Source organism: Echeneis naucrates, chromosome 17, assembly GCF_900963305.1.
Source record: "Echeneis naucrates chromosome 17, fEcheNa1.1, whole genome shotgun sequence".
NCBI classification, from domain to species: domain Eukaryota; kingdom Metazoa; phylum Chordata; class Actinopteri; order Carangiformes; family Echeneidae; genus Echeneis; species Echeneis naucrates.
Window position 1 is genome coordinate 1,303,383 of NC_042527.1, and position 20,596 is coordinate 1,323,978.

The following is a 20,596-nucleotide window of genomic DNA, read 5'->3' on the forward strand; positions in this document are numbered from 1 at the left end:
CCTTGTTTGTATAATGGTGGGTATACCTGCTTGGTATATGGGAAGCTGGGGTTCAATTCCCTGACAAGGAGCCCCAGCCAAAAGCCCAGATAAATGGAGGGCTGCATCAGGAAAACCGCTTAAAACTGTGACCAAAGCTGACTTGGTGTTTTACCCCGGACAAGGAAAGAAGGAAAAAAAAAAAATTAATAAATAAATAAATTTGATTAGATTTTTGGTTTGAGCTCTGTGTGCTTTTGGTCTGGTGCTGAACAATGGGTTTATCAGAGCATTTCAGCTTCAATTCAGTTGGTGAGTGTGAACAAGAACCACAGATGTTTTGGGCTGTAAAACCCCACAAATTAGCTCATACGGAATACCATTTATTAAAAAGAAAAAACATGCAAATCAACATCTGATTATTTGTTTTATTTTAATGTTTACTTCACCAATATTTTATCTGTTCACTAACACTAACTTTGGTTAATTACTGTCATGCTGCATAGTTTCACATAAATAATAAATGACATACATTTCATGAAATTTAGTTTTCTCATCGTAATAATTCACTTAATTTGGTTTGTGATATTCCTAAATGAAGCTTGTTGTGCTGCTTCTCCCAGTTTGGCTCTGTTGAAGGGCCTGGCATCTGTGTGGTATCCAGCAGCCAGGGCAACTGTCAGCTGTAAAACCTCATCTGTAATCCACCATAAAACTGACGGCAGAAACAGCTGCCTGCCTAATCTGTTCGGCTATGTGCTGCTGCTGAAAAGGTTCCAAAGAGCGGAGCCAAACAGGAGGGACATGGGGGGATGTGATTGGATGAGGTGGAGATCCTGGGTTCATTCCTACCAAACACAGAAAAACAGATCTGAGCGTTGACTTTACTGGGCAATGGGAACAATCGTAAAATACTTAAATATTACTGTGGATTATTAATGTGATTGATATATCCCTGACAATTAGAGGTCGTTCATCAAAACAAAGTGAAAGTCATTTATCCCAAAGGTGATTAGCCCGAAACCTCCTATGTTTGTTTTTCCCCATCACAATGTCTGTGCATGATTGGAGAGAGCTCTTATCTCCTGGGCTGCTATCAGACCTAAAGTGCCACTTCTAGTGGGATCAGTAAACAGGCTCAAACACTGTGTTGCCTGAGGGTTTCAAACACAATGTTTATTAATACCCATCTCTCTCAGAGTATTAATAAACATGCCTAATACCAACATGATGAGAGAACAATGATTAGTGCAGCTTTTTATGGACAGAGGTATCAGTATTGAGGAGTGGACTTCCTCAATACTTCTGCAATGGACAAAGAACTCACATGACCATATTAAAACATCAAACCTGAACACAGCATTATTCAGATTACGATTTTAGGATATAATCAAAAACACCCTAGTTCTAACTACTTTTCCTCTTTATGTCAGTGCTCTTTAGTTTCAACTGATAGTGTTTTAGGGGAACAATGTCCGAAATGCTGAACAAGCTAGAAAATAGAAAATTGAACAGTGAACTTGTTACTGTTTTAATGTTAAGATAACTATGTTAATGTGTGTGAACTGAAATTTGAGCCAGCTAATAATAATAGTAAATGTACGTCTCTATCCATGTGTGTGTCAGCTGTATTCCATTGGCCCACAGGCACGATGCAGGAAGTCATGATTGAGTTGCCACTGATATGGTTGTAGGATTTGCTGACAGGATACAAACCACACGTAACATGACCAGCCCACAGTGTATACAACAGACCTAAAGCTTGGCTGAGGTGTGGCAGGCATTAATTCACAGTCATTCATCACAACATAGTCATTTGTCCCCTCTGTTATAAAGAGAGACGTGATCTGAGTGCCAGTATGCAGCATCCTCATGTAAAAGCCCCTTCATAGAGCAGGCAATAATTTAAACTACCTCTACTGGAACCGCTCTGCACATGGATGTGAATATCAATCTCAACTCAGTATTTCGTTCTTTCACCAGTTTGGCTGCACAAGCGTTTCCATGCTGCAATAATTTATAAGAGTAATGATGACTCCAGTTTTATAATGTGCAGGCACTGTGCTCTACCCCTGTGGGATTAAACTGAGAAGCAACAACCCTCCCTTCGACTTACAAACAGAACACGACTAAAGCAGGTGAAGGCCTTTAAATAGACGACCAAATCAGTTTAGTGGCATGTGATAGGAGCAGCTGTTTGCTACCAAGCATAGCAACTTCTAGCTTCCTGTGGCACTCAGGCTTTTAGGGAATAATTTATGTCAGTGATTTGACCATTACTTTCCAACAAAAACGTGAGATTGTGACAGGATTGCATTGTTCTTTGGTATGCACCATGTATCTGGGGTATGGGTAAACTACTCCTGTGGCTATTTTGAACACATTGTATCCCTCTGCTTCTTCTACATATCCAATACCTCCCGTACATTAAGAAAGCTCATTTGATTTATCTCAGTCAGGAAAGATACAAAATAGCATGAATGTGGAAGCCCTGCATCTGTTGAGCAGTAGAAAGTTGCAAAAAGTGCAATAATGACAATATATAATATGAATTTAGATGCTCTATTTAAGATTTTGACATTTATCTTGTAAAGACAGAGTTTGATCTGATTGTTGGATTACTAAACAGACTGGAGAACATCAGATTAAATTCCTCAGGGTATCCCTTGTGAAACTGAATTCCTGAATTATGGAAATGGTGATTTTTTTTTTTCTTTAAAAAATGGGCCAACTCCTAAAGGATGATATGAAATGAGGCACAGACTGAACCCATAAGACAAGACTGCATCAACAAAAAATCCTACTCTCATTCTTGCTAAAGTATCCACAAGCAATAAGCCAACCTCAGATCTGAGGCACAGCCTTCATCGTGCAATCATCAAGCATTTTAGTTAGCACACAGGTTTGACTGGCAAGATGGCATGGACTAGGATATTTCATTGATATTGCTTAACTTCTCCTGCCAGAGTGAAGATATCATACCATTAAAATTTATGGTGATACCCACAAATCCCAGCTGGAGGAATATTTAAACCCTGGAGTCTGTTCTTTTCAACTGGCCACAGCATTGCTGGTGGAATCTGATGGGAAAGAAATCAAATGAATGAATGAAAATATAGTTATAATAAATGTGCAGACATTCTGAAACAAATTTAAGATTGTCATATTGTTAATGTAGGACAGTCTGTTCAACTGGATAAATGAACCATTACGAAATAATAAGGCAGTGGGTGCTTGAAGGCCACAGTCCCAACAGATGATGAGGAGGTAACCTAAAACAAAGTCTTTTGTAATCAGACTGCATTGATCGAGTGATGTTAATTGCAGCTTGTAATGAAGGTTTGCTTCATGGCAGTCTTCAGGATAAATTGAGCACATAAATTTGTGATATGTAGATGAAACATTACATAACCTGTAACCAGAAGCAGTTGATGAATCGTTATGGATCGTTATGAATGCAGCAGGAAACAAGTTTATGAATAGAAAGTATTTTGCTTGTTGACTTGGTTTGCCTATGGCTGGAGCTGGAGCAAATCCTGTTAAATCCACCATTAGAAGTAAATATGAAGATGGTGAATGACACTGAGATCAGGGAGGGGGATTTTTTTGGAAAACAATGGGCTCCTAAAGTGATGTAGACTGTAAGACAGGGACCTGCCACTGTGATTGAGTCCATGGTAGTACAGAAACAGATAAGATCCGATGTCACAATGTTATCCTGGGCAACTGCAATTATTGCAGATGAGATCACAAACTTATTCAACAATTAGTATAAAGGTGAACTGAATTCAAGGTGACCTAGGTTAGGGTTGATCTCCATGCTTGGTTAGCTCACTATATCAGCTGGAACTGGCTCCAGTCCTCAAGCAACCCAACAAGCATAAGATGGTTTAAGACAACATTATTACCATTGTTATAGTATAGTACTGTTGTACTGTTATAGTACTGTAATTCTGCACTATAAGGTGCACTTAAAATCCTTACATTTTCTCCAAAATTGGCAGTGCGTCTTATGCATGAATCCTTGTTGTGCTTACTGACCTCGAACCAACTTGATGTGGTACACTGCGCTCACAAATCTGTCAGAATGTTTTAGTGCTCCACTTGATAGATTGTGGGAGCATTCAGCTGACACAGGGACGTTGTGTTAACGTTGGTCCTTGGTTGGATGTGGGTTGAACTTCAGACAACGTTAGATAACTAATTATATAGTGCTGGGAACAACCATCATCCAACATTTAGTCAGTGTTACCTTACTGCAATTAGACGTCAAGCCAACGTTAGGTTTTTAACGTAAACCCAATTTTCAAATCCATATCATAATCCAATTATAATCAGTTTGACTTACCTGACTGTTTTGCTTCACTTTATATATGTTTTATCATGTGCCTTATGTATGAAAACAGACCCATTCATTGATATTGTGCCTTATGGTCTGCAAAATACGGTATTTTGTTAACAGTTGCCATTAATTACTGTAATAGAAAGTGACAAGTATCCTATTTACTAGCCAGCTATTTCTAGGAAATACTTTCCTTATCCAGACTATAACGATGAGAGCTGGCCACATACTACTGAATGTGTCTATTAGTGGGCAGCCGACCCTAACTGGAAATAACAGCAATGAATGACAAAAACATATCCATTTGCTTTTGACCAAAGAATCAATGAAAAAAGGAATATGTTTCCTGCCCTTCTTTGCCCCTCTTTAAAGGAAATGAATGGAATCTGGTTTCTGTTGACAACCAGCGCTCACTTGGGAAAAGAATTTAGCACATGAGATAGAAAAAAGTGTTGTGGAATTAAAGATAGAAGAGTTTATAATATGTGAGTCATGGGCAAGTTATGCTGGAGAAAGTTCCTGGCACTGCTCCAGTAAAATCACATTATTTGGACTTGAGAGGCAGAGACAAACAAAGGGAGAGGGCAGCCAGACATCATGAGAACCATAGAGCCCTGCCATGATGGAAGTGATGGCGATAACCAGTGTGTGTGTGTGTGTGTGTGTGTGTGTGTGTGTGTGTCTGTGTGTCTGTGTTTTGGGCATGTGAATATGAATATGTGTGCTACTAGTGTACCTTTTAGTGTGTGTGTGTGTGTGTGTGTGTATTAGTCATCAGGTCAGGGTGGTGCCCTTGGCCTTGTAAGGCAGGGTTATCTGGGGTTATATATTGTATCCCTGTCTACCCTGCAGGTCTAGCAGCTGCCTCTTCTTCACCTGGCCTCTGTAAGTCTGTACAACTGATTGTATTTTGTATTTTGTATTGATTACAGATGATTGCAAATGATTATAGACACCTAAACTGAAGGTATTTTCTTTTTTAAATTGATATAATTTGACAAATGAAAGAAATACTGTGATGGAACATTTTTTAAAACAAACTTAACACAGGGGTGTCTTACATGTTTAAAAAATATGTATGTCATTAAAATTCATTAAACGTTTTCCTGAAGTTAAACTTTGACAAATTATCCTGAAAAAATAGGCTGATGTGGCGCTAATTCCGACATTTGCGATGACCTTTGAATTATATTTCTGAAGGTGGATCACTGGATTTAGTCTCTGCAGCCTGATCTTAACTGACATCTCAGCTAAACGCACAGGTAAATCTTCCATTCCTGATGTCTCAGCAGTTCATATCATGGAGGAAAGAATGCTATAATGTGGCTCTGTCATTCTGGAGCTTGTCAGTACATATAAGAGCCCATGGATACTTTAAAATAAAGACTGTTTAGGTAAATAATTAGCTAAACTGTATCCATCACTGAAGGAAAATCCTTCAAACAAATACATTCCAGGTATAAAAGGAAAAGAGGAAAGGAAGTGAGAAAATAATTCCTTTCATAGTGCTCATGTGATGACAAAGTGTCAGCTAAAGGCTGAAGAAAGGATTAATCCTCATTTCATCATTGTACATCAGTGCAGCCATGGGGGATGCAGAGATGGCTGTGTTTGGGGCAGCTGCCTCATACCTGAGGAAGTCTGACAGAGAACGTATGGAGGCATCCATGCGTCCCTTTGACATCAAGAAGGAATGCTTTGTCCCGGATCCTGTGGAAGAGTTTGTGAGGGGAACCATTACCAGTCGAGAAGGAGGCAAAGTCACTGTAGAGACACAGCATGGGAAGGTCAGTTGTTAACATTTGGTGATTTTCCTTGTAACATTGTCAGCACATGCGATTACATTTGGCCTGGCAGACTGTGAAAAAGTTTGTTAATATGAAGTGATTAAAATTCAAAATAGATGTATAGTATGAATTTGCTTATTCACAAACAAAAAGGAAGTCAAATAAATGTAGTTACCGTATTGGCCTGGCCAGCATATCAAGGTATAAACAGTAAATTCTTCTTCAATTTTAGTGCATTTAAGAATTATTTATGCCAGAAAAATAACCTAATCCATTTAGTTTTTCATTATCAGAGTAACTCTATGTTAAATAGAGCAGCACAAAAAACACAGTTGATCACATTATGAATCTGTGTGTGAGTCCTTGACCAGTAGCAAGTGTTAATCTGAGTGTAAATCTGTGTATGATTTTAACCATGTATCCTTGAGTGAGTGTGAATACAAGTTCAAATGGGACCTGAAGAGCTGCTGCAACTAAAGCATCTGCAGTCGTGACATCAAGCAGCTGAGTGATGCACTGAGGCATTGCTGCCATCTGGCAATAAGACTCATTGGCAGTGCTTTGTAATGCTACACTGATATAATGTTGACAGGAATAATGTTCTCTCTATATGTGCTTATCATGCTTATCATTTTAATTATTACATATTAATCAGAAAACACTGATTTGCCTCAGACTGTGACCGTCAAAGATTCTGAGATCTTGCCGCAGAATCCTCCAAAGTTTGACAAGATTGAGGACATGGCTATGCTGACCTTCCTCCATGAACCAGCTGTACTGTTTAACCTGAAAGAGCGTTATGCGGCCTGGATGATCTATGTGAGTAGGTCAAGCCACTAACCAATTAACAACTGCCTGCTACTCTAAGAATAATTTCTAAAAGATCGATCCTCCAAACCCAAACTGCGTTCAATGATGCTCATGCCAAAATCTAGACGTGATTGAAACAACATTTTTACAAAATGTCTCCAGGTTAAATTTTCTATTATTTTTTTTTTTTTATTATTTGGTCCAACATACTCATGAAGCAATGGGACAGAAATCTTATTCTTTTCGATGCAGATTCACAAGTGAAGAATGCTGTCCAGCCATGCTTCTTCAACTCAAAAAACCTGCCAAAATATGACCATTCCTATCTGTGACCGACATACACGCGTTGACCTACTATTGTACTTTGTGCATGTGCACATGGATTCAGTCTGGGCTCTACCCCTAACCCTAACCCTTACTTATTTCCAGTACACACAAATTTGCACTACCTACTACAGTGCCAATTGCTTGAAAGTGAAGTTATGAAAATGTTTGCTGAATGCGCTGGATGGAGCTCTGTTGGATATACCCAAGTCTTGGCTTGTGACCAAGGATAACCGGTCAGAGCTCCCAGACTATGGATCAGTTTACCTGGTCAGACCAGATAGTCAGCATCATTACTTACATTAAAAGCATTCATAAAACATTGTTGTGTCTGAAAACCTTCATTATTATCGTTTTATGTTAACATTACACAGAAATATATGCTTCTTATTTCTATTTTGTGAAGTGCTTGTCTTTAGTTGCTGTACTCTCGTGTGTAGTGCATTTAATTACAAACTATGTTTAATTATTAAAAAAACAAAACAAACTGATGTCATGGTGAAACATGCTAACATGACTCTACTCGTCAGACCTACTCTGGGCTGTTCTGTGTGACTGTCAACCCCTACAAGTGGCTGCCAGTCTACAACCAAGAGGTGGTTCTTGCCTACAGAGGAAAGAAGAGGAGTGAAGCTCCTCCTCATATCTTCTCCATCTCTGACAACGCCTACCAATACATGCTGTCAGGTACAGACTGAAAAAAAGGTTACTGTTTAGGCAACTTTTATTGCATGTTATTAGAATGATTTATACTTTTTGATTTTTTTCGTAGACCGTGAGAACCAGTCAATCCTGATCACGTATGTAATTTTCTTTGACATTTTACACTAAGAGATAAACTATTATTCTACATTATGACACTCCAAGTGTTAATCACTGACTTTGCAATTACAGTGGAGAATCTGGTGCAGGGAAGACTGTCAACACAAAGAGAGTCATTCAGTATTTTGCAAGTATTGCAGCTGGAAGCGTTAAGAAAGACCCCAATGCCAAAGACAAGGTGATTAATAGGTTTTATCAGTTGTGTGAATTGTTGGATGGGTACTGTTGAGCTCTAAACTGCCTAAGATTAGATAAAACACAGGTGTGCAACATGGTCTTATGTCCTTTAAACCAAAGTGGACTAGATTTGCTCAGTGCATTGGTAACAAATCCAAATTCAGTTTTCACTTAAAATGGCAACTGTTTTACATAGTTTTTAGGTTAAGAGGTTCTTCAAACATTCACAAACTTGAAAAAATATTACTTGATTCCACCAGAAATTGCTAAAGGCTCTTTGTACAACTTTGAACACACTACTCCTCTCAAACAGGGAACCCTGGAGGATCAGATCATCCAGGCTAACCCTGCTTTGGAGGCCTTTGGGAATGCAAAGACCATCAGGAATGATAACTCCTCCAGATTTGTGAGTGCCTGTTTGATAATATTTTTATATTTCATGCATTCTGAATTTTATGTGTTTAGTTGTTCGAAAACAGAAATACAAACTTTTGCATTTCAGGGTAAATTCATCAGAATTCATTTTGATACCAGGGGAAAGGTAGCATCTGCTGATATTGAAACCTGTAAGAACAAAAATGCTTCTGATACTGTACTTACACAACTGATACAAACAATGTAATACAGTTACAAAATATAATAACTTACTCCTCCTTTCTCTTGTGTTGTCATCCATCAGATCTTCTAGAGAAATCTCGTGTGATCTTCCAGCTCAAGGCTGAGAGAGATTATCATATCTTTTACCAGATTCTGTCGAACAAATTGCCTGAGCTCCTGGGTGAGTACATGGCCATAAAAACACCAGGCTACCACTGACTTTGTATTATGACTATGTGTCTATGTGTTTGTATTATGACTATGTATCTATGTGTCTGACCTGACCTAACCTCTTGTGTCTGTGTCCTCCAGAGATGCTGTTGATCACAAATAATCCCTATGACTATGCCTTCATCTCTCAGGGGGAAACCCAAGTGGCCTCCATTGATGATGCAGACGAACTAATGGCAACAGATGTCAGGCTCTCACTTATTAGTCTCTTTAAAAATCACCTCAGTTTGATTACAATGACAAAATGATTTTGTCTAAATTGAGCATGACTTAGACAGCTAAGTTCAAAATGACACCATATACATACTTTTTATGTGTTCCTCAATAGAATGCCTTTGATGTGTTGGGCTTTACTCAAGAGGAAAAGAACTCTGTGTACAAGCTAACTGGTGCCATCATGCATCATGGAAACATGAAGTTCAAGATGAAACCAAGAGAAGAGCAGGCAGAGGCTGACGGCACTGAAGGTGAGAGAAGGTCTGTTTGTCAGACTTGAACAGGGAAATATCAGCGCTTCACAGCATCTCTATTTCTCCTTCAGATGCTGACAAAATTGCCTATCTGATGGGCCTGAATTCTGCTGACCTCATCAAAGGTCTCTGTCACCCCAGAGTCAAAGTAGGAAATGAATGGGTCACCAAAGGACAAAATGTTGCCCAGGTGAGAAGCAGTCATCTTGTAACTTAGATCATCTGTCATTGAAATCTTCACCAAAGGAAGAGATTATGCTGGCTACAGTATATCAGTGGTTCCCAACCGTATCCAACTAATGGCCCACTTAAAATTGTCACTGGGTTTGGCTGACCACATCTGAACCCTTTACAATATGGATGTTTTCTGCAAGCGGTGGCAACATTCCCATTTCCTCCCACCATCCAAAGACATCATGTTTGGGTTAACTGGTGACTCTAAAGTGTCCGTAGGTCTGAGTGTGAGTGGTTGTTGGTCTCTGTCTGTCTCTGTGTGTTGGCCCTGTGATGGACTGGTGACCTGCCCAGGGTGTACCCCGCCCTCCCCCAGTGTGAGCTGGGATTGGCTCCAGAACCCTTGCGACCAGGAAATGGATAAACTGTAGAAGATTAATAAATTTAATTGATGTATCAAAGTGACAGGCTATATTATGACAGAAAAAAACAAAACAAAACACGAGTTCTTGCATTATTTTTCCTTGCTTACTCAGCATTTAGAATGCATTTAAACTAATGTCTGACAAGTGAAGCCAATGTTGAGGAGCCTCAAACCTTCATTAACTCTGATGGCCATCAGGGGAAGATGCCTCTGTTTGTAAACAGAAATCAGGTAGTATCCAAGTCTAAGTGAAAATGGCTTTACTTCTCACTTGATTTATTATCTCAGTAAATGCTTTACTAATGAGTTTATGGTTTCAGTCTGTAGTCTCAAGTCTTCTTCAAATCAACATGTAGATTTATTTTTTTTTTTTTAAATAATGGTCCCATTTACAGTATATAGACTATAAACATGAGTACGAATAAGGGCATGGCTTGACAGGCTGTTCTACACACAGTGAATTATACAATTCAAAGCAGGTCAGCTCTACCTCTCAGTTCTTCCTCAGCTCCACATGAACTCAAATCCGGCCTTTACTTTTTTCAAAAAAAAAAAAAAAAAGTTCAAAAACCAACAGGTGATGTATCGCTAGGTTGACACTGGACTCAAAGATTGACAACTACTGGTCATGGCTTTCATTGTAGAGGCTAAAACTTGCATTAAAAAAGTGCGTTAACATTTTTTTGGATGCATTTTGAATATTTTTCTGTTCTCCAGGTGAACTACGCTGTTGGAGCTCTATCAAAAGCTGTTTATGAAAAGATGTTCTTGTGGATGGTAATAAGAATCAACCATTCACTGGAGACAAAGCAGCCTCGGCAATACTTTATTGGTGTGCTTGACATTGCTGGATTTGAGATCTTTGAAGTAAGTCATTGACAATAAACCATATCTCTTTTAACAAAATATGAATCATAACACAGATAAAATCAGGAGATTTTTTTTTTATTATTGCTTTGTCTTCATGCTCTCCAGTTCAACACCTTTGAGCAGCTGTGCATCAACTTCACCAATGAAAAACTGCAACAGTTTTTCAACCATCACATGTTTGTACTGGAGCAGGAAGAGTACAAGAAAGAGGGCATTGAATGGACCTTCATAGACTTTGGAATGGATTTGCAGGCCTGTATTGATCTGATTGAAAAGGTGAGTAACTGAGGAATTGCATGAATAAATCAGTGTTACTTACAAAATGTGAATTCATAATTTTATCATTGCTCTCTTTTGGTATTTTTAGCCCATGGGCATCATGTCCATCCTTGAAGAGGAGTGCATGTTCCCCAAAGCCTCTGATACCACCTTTAAAGCAAAGCTCTATGACAACCATCTGGGGAAATCAAGTAACTTTCAGAAGCCCAGAATTGTCAAAGGCAAACCAGAGGCCCATTTTGCCCTGGTTCACTACGCTGGGATTGTTGATTACAATATCAACAACTGGCTGGTGAAGAACAAGGACCCTCTGAATGAGACCGTAGTTTCACTGTATCAGAAATCAACCCTCAAGCTGTTGTCTGTCCTCTTTGCAAATTATGCTGGGGCTGATTCAGGTAAAATTATGTGGATTTTGTTCTTTGGATGTGGCACTATTTCTTAATTAATCTTTACAGTTTTGCATTTTTTTCTGAACAGCTATGGGTGAAGCTGCTGAAGGAAAAAAAGAGAAGAAAAAGAAAGGGTCATCATTTCAGACCGTGTCTGCTCTTCATAGGGTATGACTGTTTTCATTCTCGGGCGTGGTACTGTGTTTTGTTCATAAAAGCTTTTAACTGGGTGTAAATGTAACCTCCATTATACTTAAGGAGAACCTGAACAAGCTGATGACCAATTTGAGGTCGACTCATCCTCACTTTGTGCGCTGCATCATCCCCAATGAGACCAAGACTCCTGGGGCCATGGAGAATCCTCTGGTGATGCACCAGCTGCGCTGCAACGGTGTGCTGGAAGGCATCAGGATCTGCAGGAAAGGGTTCCCCAACAGGATCCTCTACGGCGATTTCAAACAAAGGTATTACTACACATATGCATTTTTTCTATTAGTTTATCTTTCAAAAAGAAAAAAATAATTCATAGGTCTTTTTTGATTTTCCAGATATCGTATTCTGAATCCTGCTGCCATCCCTGATGGTCAGTTCATTGACAGCAGAAAAGGAGCTGAGAAACTTCTTGGATCTCTGGATATCGATCACAACCAATACAAGTTTGGACACACAAAGGTTTCACCTAAAGTTGTTAATAAAAATGAACAAAAGGGATTAATGATTACTGTACATATTGAAGAATAAACAAATTGCTGTTTTAGGTGTTCTTTAAGGCGGGATTGCTGGGTTTACTTGAGGAGATGAGAGATGAGCGTTTGTCCAAAATCATCACCAACATTCAAGCCAGATCCCGTGGTCTTTTGTCTCGTATTGAGTATCAGAAGATGGTTGAGCGCAGGTAACAAGATGTTAGTCGTGAAAAATTCAACAGCTTGTGGTTTGTAATTAATATATTTAAAGTAAACTTTCGACTATTAAAAACATTTTCTAGAGATGCACTGTTGGTGATCCAATGGAATGTCCGCTCCTTCATGGGGGTCAAGAATTGGCCCTGGATGAAGCTCTACTTTAAAATTAAGCCTTTGTTGAGATCTGCTGAGGCAGAAAAGGAGATGGCCAACATGAAGGAAGAATTCCTGAAGCTTAAAGAGGCTTATGCAAAGTCTGAAGCTCGTAGGAAGGAACTAGAGGAGAAAATGGTTTCCCTTCTCCAAGAGAAGAATGACCTGCAGCTCCAAGTCCAAACTGTATGTTTATGATCTGTCTGCATTAGAAATTATCATAAATTTGGTCTTGCAAAGTTTAATGTTGTGCTGTTTGAACAATTACAGGAACAAGATAATCTATGTGATGCTGAAGAAAGATGTGAGGGACTCATAAAAAACAAAATCCAACTAGAGGCAAAAGCCAAAGAGCTGACAGAGAGACTGGAGGATGAAGAAGAGATCAATGCTGAGCTGACCGCTAAGAAGAGGAAGCTGGAGGATGAGTGCTCTGAGTTAAAGAAGGACATTGATGACTTAGAGTTAACTCTGGCCAAAGTAGAGAAAGAAAAGCATGCCACCGAGAACAAGGTACCAGAAACTAACTTCAGCCATTTGCCACAACACCGATTAGGAGTTGAAGGAAATATCCAATAATGCCACTTTTAATGATTCACAGGTGAAGAACCTGGTTGAGGAGATGGCTGCACTGGATGAAATCATTGCCAAGTTGACCAAGGAAAAGAAAGCCTTACAGGAAGCTCACCAGCAAACACTGGATGACCTGCAGAGTGAAGAAGACAAAGTCAACTCTCTGACCAAGGCCAAGGCCAAGCTGGAGCAACAAGTGGACGATGTAGGAATCAATGTCATATTCATATTGCTTAGATTATATCCTTTGTTGTAATCACTAAAGAGTTAAAAAAAATAATTATCATTCTCCATTAAGCTTGAAGGATCTCTTGAGCAAGAGAAGAAGATTCGAATGGATCTTGAGAGAGCCAAAAGGAAGCTTGAAGGAGACTTGAAGTTGACCCATGAGACTATAATGGATTTAGAAAATGACAAGCAGCAGTTAGAAGAGCGTCTGAAAAAGTAAGTTTTAACGTTAATTAGAATTGTATTATAGTCTGTCATGTTTTCATAAACTAATACTGAAAACTCTGTAGGAAAGACTTTGAAATCAGTCAGCTGAATGGAAAAATTGAAGATGAACAAGCCATAATCAATCAACTTCAGAAAAAGTTAAAGGAGCTGCAGGTAAGCGCCAAACTGGATCTCATGTAAGTGTGCAGTTCACGAAAATATTGCTGTATTAAAAAAGTGTGTCGACTTTAGGCTCGTGTGGAAGAACTAGAAGAAGAGCTTGAGGCAGAGCGAGCTGCCCGTGCCAAAGTGGAGAAGCAGAGAGCAGACTTGTCCAGAGAACTGGAGGAGATCAGTGAGAGGCTGGAGGAGGCTGGAGGAGCAACAGTTGTCCAGATTGAGATGAACAAGAAGAGGGAGGCTGAGTTCCAGAAACTCCGCAGAGACCTTGAAGAGGCCACTCTGCAGCATGAAGCCACTGCTGCCACGCTCAGAAAGAAACAAGCCGACAGTGTTGCTGACCTGGGAGAGCAGATCGACAACCTGCAGAGAGTCAAGCAGAAGCTGGAGAAGGAGAAGAGTGAGCTCAGACTGGAACTGGATGATGTAATTGGCACTATGGAGCATATGGCAAAGGCTAAGGTATGAGTGTCTGAAGATGATCAAGGCAAATATACATGCTTGGAGAACCAAGCACCACAGGGTGTCAACATTGTATGAGATTGATGCAGTTACAGTCTTGCAGCTAAATATTATTTTAGTGCGTGTATGTGACCATCACCAGACCCTCCCTGGAAGCTAGTTTGTGGCTCTTTGAATGAAATGACTTTGTGAGGCAGGGAGGGCAGTGCTACACCTCAGTGAATATAGGGGGGAATAAAGCACTGAGAAGACAGGGGAAGGGAAGCAGGTGGTGCTGGTAGAAACTGGTGGAGTGAAGGATGCTGAGCTTTTCCTGTTACCTCGCAGAGTCAAGACAGTGTCTGTATAGATCTTTGGAGAGATGGGAGTCCAGGTAGGTGAAGGTGTCCCAAAAGAGGAGCTGAGTCAAAGACAGGGTACATAGTGATGGAATGAAAGAGCACTGATGCAAGAGTGTGTGAGGTACCAAGGCCAGAGAGCCACCGCAGCCACGTGGCGTGCTGCAGTCACCAGTGTTCCAGGTGGGTGATGGCAAGCACCACTGGACCACCCAAGCAAGCGCACGCCGGAGCGGGGCAGGAGGGCCCAGTGCCTCCCCAACACCTGTGCATCTGCCACCGACCTCACACACCTCGAACCCCACCCCCCATCCCCCAGATGAGCCAGAGGCACTCACCTGATCCTCACCTGTTGGTTTTACTTACATTTTTTTTTTGTATTACATTTAAATATTAAAAAAGTGAGGCTGTATCAGCAAACTGTACATATCTTCCTCATTGTTGTGGTTCTTACTAAGGTAAGAACCACAACATGTATCCAGTTGCTGCTTCACTTGCAGTTACCAAGGATCGGTTCAAATATACATGAATATGCTCTGCATTTCTAAAATAATACAAGCAAATGTTTAGGGAAGCAGACATTTTCAGGCTATTACCACAATGTATTATTATAACATTTATTTTCAAGACGAACTTGGAGAAAACCAGCAGAACACTGGAGGATCAAATGAATGAATACAGGACCAAGTGTGAGGAATATCAGAGAACCCTCCATGATGTCACTACCCAGAGAGCAAAGCTCCAAGCTGAGAATGGTTAGTGTTATATTCACTTCACTTCACTTAACAGAACAGTTTGGGTCTAGAAGAAACCTAATTTGAAAACTGTGTTTATAGGTGAACTTTCAAGACAAATGGAGGAGAAGGAATCTCTGATTTCTCAGCTGACCAGAGGGAAGACTTCTTACAATCAACAACTTGAAGACCTGAAAAGACAACTAGAGGAGGAGATAAAGGTATCGATATAACAAAATTATATAACTTATATAATTATAAATTATATAAATTATATATCTTGGAGAGGTTATAACTAACCTCTCCAAGAGAAATTCTCACATTATCTATATTAATCCAGGCCAAGAATGCTCTAGCCCACGCAGTGCAGTCTTCCCGTCATGACTGTGACCTGCTCAGGGAGCAGTATGAGGAGGAGCAGGAGGCCAAGGCTGAACTGCAGCGCAGCATGTCAAAGGCCAATTCTGAGGTGGCTCAGTGGAGAACTAAGTACGAAACTGATGCCATCCAGAGGACTGAGGAACTGGAGGAGGCTAAGTGAGTAAAATCTATTTTAAATCCAACAATCTGGATTAAGAGCAACAGACCCTGAACAAATTTTAAATGTATTCTAGGAAAAAGCTGGCTCAGCGTCTGCAGGAGGCTGAGGAGGCTGTTGAAGCGGTGAATGCTAAATGTTCGTCTCTGGAGAAGACCAAACACCGACTGCAGAATGAGATTGAAGATCTCATGGTGGATGTGGAGAGGTCTAATGCTGCTGCCGCTGCTCTGGACAAGAAACAAAGAAACTTTGATAAGGTAGAATTTAAATGCGGTCATTTTGCTCTGTTCAATGACAAATTGGGAGTATAACAACATGTAAGCACACATATTTCAGGTCTTGGCAGAATGGAAGCAGAAGTATGAAGAGTCTCAAACTGAGCTGGAGAGCTCTCAGAAGGAAGCCAGGTCTCTGAGTACTGAGCTCTTCAAACTGAAGAACTCCTATGAAGAGTCTCTCGACCATCTGGAAACCATGAAGAGAGAGAACAAGAACCTGCAAGGTAATAAAGTCAACATGTCTTTGCAGATAATCCATGAACATAGTAGGTGCCCACAAATTCCAATGGTATACTAATATTTCCATGCGCAGAGGAGATTTCTGACCTCACTGAGCAGCTTGGTGAGGGAGGAAAAACTATACATGAGTTGGAGAAGGTTCGTAAACAGCTGGAGCAGGAAAAGAGTGAAATTCAGACAGCCCTTGAGGAAGCTGAGGTAAGACTAATACTTTGAATTCCCACTTTACTTTGCTTTGTAAGCAAGTTCACTTGTTCATAGCATGGATTGGAAAAATGTTCAAAACTTTTATCTAAGACTCTTCTTTCATGTTGACATGATTATACAATATGTCTGCATGCTGTCAATCTCAGTTTCTTCCATATCCCAAAGATTCGTAACTGGAGTTGGACCTGGTTCACTCAACTCTGACTTGTTCAAGAAACAACTTTGACATTACTTTTGTTTTGTGCTGTTATTAGATGGTAAACTGTGGCCATATAGGAATTAATATGGACAACAACAATGCTAAGACGGACTGTGCTATTCACACCGTGAACAGTTATCACACTTTGGACCTTTAATGCCATGATTGATTGGTAGTGTGTCAAGGAAACATTTTTCAAGCAGCTTCATTATCACCTGCCTGGACTTCTCAGGATAGGTTGGGCCCTACCTGGGCCCTACCAGCCTTGGCAGAAATTTAGTGACTGATACGTGGAGATCCTATTAAATTAGCAGCTTCAGATACATGTTGCATGATTTCTTTTTACATTACCTTTCTGTCACATGCTTAGTTGATTAGATATTAGCATGCAATTGTAGTTGTATAGTGATCTTAAAGTACTCGAGTGTATGTGCATAGTTGCTGTAATTTGGAGAATTAGTTCCAAATCCATGTAACCCATTGTATCTATTTTAGTGTTCTCTTGAGCATGAGGAGGGCAAGATTCTACGAGCCCAGCTTGAGTTCAACCAGGTGAAGGCTGACATGGAGCGTAAAATTGCTGAGAAAGATGAGGAGATGGAGCAGAGCAAGAGGAACCTGCAGAGAACTGTTGATACCCTCCAGAGCGCTCTTGAAGCAGAGACTCGCAGCAGGAATGAGGCTCTTCGTTTAAAAAAGAAGATGGAGGGAGATCTGAATGAGATGGAGATCCAGCTTAGCCAGGCAAACAGGCAGGCAGCTGAGGCCCAAAAGCAACTTAAATCTGTTCATGCTCATCTAAAGGTAAAAAAGAGGGACTTCACAGTTCCATTTTTGCTGCCATTGTCTATATGATGTTTCTGTAACTTAAAGCTTTGAAACTGTGACAGGATGCCCAGCTCCAACTTGATGACGCTCTACGGGCCAATGATGACATGAAAGAAAACATTGCCATTGTTGAGAGACGTAACAACCTGCTGCAGGCCGAGCTGGAAGAACTCAGAGCTGCTCTGGAACAAACTGACAGAAGTCGGAAACTTGCTGAGCAAGAGCTACTAGATGTCAATGAGAGGGTGCAGCTCCTGCACTCACAGGTGAGCAAGATACTGACACTTTTTGAACTGCTCTCTGTGAGCTCTGTGAACTAACTGATGTCTAATTGTAACACAACTGTATAACAAAAGAATACCAGTCTTCTAAACCAAAAGAAGAAGCTGGAGGCTGATACGTCCCAGCTTCAAACTGAAGTGGAGGAAGCGGTACAAGAGTGCAGAAATGCGGAGGAAAAAGCCAAGAAGGCCATAACTGATGCTGCCATGATGGCAGAGGAGCTGAAGAAAGAGCAGGACACCAGTGCTCACCTGGAGCGCATGAAGAAGAACATGGAACAAACCATTAAAGACCTGCAGCATCGTCTGGATGAAGCTGAGCAAATCGCCATGAAGGGAGGCAAGAAGCAGGTGCAGAAGCTTGAGGCCAGGGTGAGTATTTCTATTGCTGTTTGAGGTAGTTTAGTTTAGGGGAAGTTATTTGGAAAGTTACTTGCAAACCTTGTCCTTGACCAGGTGAGGGAACTGGAAAATGAAGTAGAGCTGGAGCAGAAGAAAAGCAGCGAAGCTGTGAAGGGCATCCGGAAATACGAACGCCGCATCAAGGAACTAACCTATCAGGTCTGTTTACATCAGTCTGTATATGGTTAATTTCTTTTAAATTAAATTGAAATGAAATGAAATTTGTCACCTTGACTTTCGCAGACTGAGGAAGACCGCAAGAATCTTGCCCGACTCCAAGATCTGGTAGACAAGTTGCAGCTGAAAGTTAAAGCCTACAAGAGATCTGCTGAGGAAGCTGTAAGTGTGGAAACATGTTAAGTGCATCATGCATCAGTCTATTTATAATTAGGTAAAATAATTGACTTTAATTTAACTTCACCAGGAGGAACAGGCTAATGTTCATCTTGGCAAGTTCCGTAAATTGCAGCATGAGCTGGATGAGGCTGAAGAGCGAGCTGACATCGCTGAGTCTCAGGTCAACAAGCTGCGTGCCAAGAGCCGTGATGTGGGCTCAAAGGTGAGAAGCATGCACTCTGCAGTGGGTACACAGCATCTGACCCTGACATGCTGTCCTCGTGTGGCCTCTACACTACTCCCCCTATTTAATCATTAGCATAAATTACGTTATGCCAAATAGAACGCTTCAAAATTATCTAAAATACCTGTCCAAATTAATTTGTTAATGTTTAAATTGCGTTGTGGCACTAGAGCTGGACTAATCTAATGTCCTAACACCTGTTTCTCTTCTTCTTTCTTGGCTGCAACAGAAAGGGTTTGATGAGGAGTGAAGCATTGGAGCCTTCAATAAATACTTGGCCCTTCTGTTTGCTGTAGAACTCCACCAACTATCACTATTCACCACCTGTAGTACTTAATAAAATCTAATTTAGCTGTTGCACATCATTGTATCCTTGCTTTCTTTATTATGATTGGCTTATTATCATGGCTTCCAAATCTTGTATCAGGTGAAGCTTCAGTATATTACATGTTTTGGGCTAGTGTAAGTGAAAACATTTTGGTATATTTATGTTGAATTAAGGTATTACAAAAGGTAGTAAATACTTTAATACACATACAATTACATATATTTAGTATTCAAACTCAGGTAACTGCTAACCTTACAGATATTAGACTAGAAACCAATGCCACTAGGTGCTGATATTTAATTGAATGTATGTTGTGGTGTTGAAAACATATTGAAAGAGGTATAATACTGAACAGCTGACAATATTTAGGTTTTTCATCATGTTACGTAATCAAAATCCTAGGTCCATGTGTGACATCACCCGATGGTTTCTGACCTCTCTTTTTGAAGTCTCTAGTTTGCAATTTGCCAGTCAGCCACTAGAAGCGATCTTTGGAGGAAAAAGTGTCGATGAATAGCAGTGTGGGAGTGGAGCTGAGATGCTCTGTACTTTATCTTGTAAGTTGGCAGGTCGCCGCATGAAACACAATATTCCTTTCATATTTTTATGACATTACAGTGACAGCTGATGCCATACTGCCACGTCCCTTTTTTTAAATAAGCAGCCAGCCATTATCTTTTCATATAAGTAAAATGCAGTGAGACTGTTTAAAACCAGGCCAGCTGTCAGAGTTAGAAAGAGAGAGAGATAGATCAAATCTCTTGCTCTTTAAATAGAATTACAAAAAGCCCAAGAGCCTGCGAGTCTCAAGGTCACCAACAAACCAGAGCTTATACTCAGACCTGCCATAATATCACACATAATCACTTTCAGCTGGTCACTGAATTCCTGTCCAAGTCTGTCTGCACCTCAAAGGAGCTATGGAGGATTTCAGAGAATCAGTAAGCACATTTCACATACTGACATAAATAAATGACTAATCACAGTGGGTTGACTTTCCTCATATTTCATGGTACATTTAGACATAATTACGTTCCTAGATGTCATTGGCACTATGTATTTTTAAAGATCGTCATCTAGGATTATCAACCCTGAAAGTAGTTTGCAGCTGAACCAAGGGTACCACCTCAGATAACAGTGCTCAGCTCACCTGTTTGTGATGAGTTTTGCCTTGCTGCTGGTGAAAGGTTGCAGTCATTGGTGCTGCTGGAGACTAAATAATAACTGGATGGAGGAGGACAGAGGAGGAGGAGG

The 20,596-nt window shown here is 40.3% G+C and overlaps 1 protein-coding gene and 1 long non-coding RNA gene across 2 annotated transcripts; one reads left to right on the forward strand and one right to left on the reverse strand.

Moving 5' to 3' along the window:
• Window positions 1–453: 453 nt before the first annotated feature.
• Window positions 454–20,545, reverse strand: LOC115058318 (uncharacterized). The gene is made up of 4 exons (XR_003842048.1): window positions 20,493–20,545; window positions 5,953–6,085; window positions 2,962–3,059; window positions 454–827 (listed from the first exon to the last, which is right to left on the reverse strand). It is a non-coding gene; the product is annotated as an uncharacterized LOC115058318 (long non-coding RNA).
• LOC115058311 (myosin-7-like) lies at window positions 5,156–19,374 on the forward strand. Its single transcript, XM_029525645.1, has 39 exons — window positions 5,156–5,206; window positions 5,522–5,583; window positions 5,901–6,108; window positions 6,784–6,927; window positions 7,773–7,929; window positions 8,015–8,042; window positions 8,137–8,242; window positions 8,555–8,647; window positions 8,744–8,807; window positions 8,921–9,019; window positions 9,151–9,254; window positions 9,398–9,536; window positions 9,611–9,729; window positions 10,855–11,004; window positions 11,113–11,283; window positions 11,375–11,684; window positions 11,767–11,846; window positions 11,937–12,142; window positions 12,227–12,350; window positions 12,437–12,573; window positions 12,667–12,922; window positions 13,007–13,249; window positions 13,338–13,514; window positions 13,608–13,753; window positions 13,828–13,918; window positions 13,997–14,386; window positions 15,353–15,479; window positions 15,561–15,679; window positions 15,799–15,995; window positions 16,073–16,256; window positions 16,336–16,501; window positions 16,591–16,715; window positions 17,419–17,727; window positions 17,814–18,017; window positions 18,108–18,404; window positions 18,489–18,593; window positions 18,678–18,773; window positions 18,859–18,993; window positions 19,244–19,374. The coding sequence occupies exons 3-39, from the start codon at window positions 5,908–5,910 to the stop codon at window positions 19,262–19,264; spliced, it is 5,820 nt and encodes a 1,939-aa protein (XP_029381505.1). The 5' UTR covers window positions 5,156–5,206; window positions 5,522–5,583; window positions 5,901–5,907; the 3' UTR covers window positions 19,265–19,374.
• Window positions 20,546–20,596: the final 51 nt, after the last annotated feature.

Coding starts and splice junctions, on each gene's coding strand:
- LOC115058311 (XM_029525645.1), top strand. CDS start 5,908: ATGGGGGATGCAGAGATGGCTGTGTTTGGGGCAGCTGCCTCATACCTG. Junction 9,255..9,397: donor ACGAACTAATGGCAACAGAT/GTCAGGCTCTCA, acceptor GTTCCTCAATAG/AATGCCTTTGATGTGTTGGG. Junction 11,847..11,936: donor CCGTGTCTGCTCTTCATAGG/GTATGACTGTTT, acceptor ATTATACTTAAG/GAGAACCTGAACAAGCTGAT.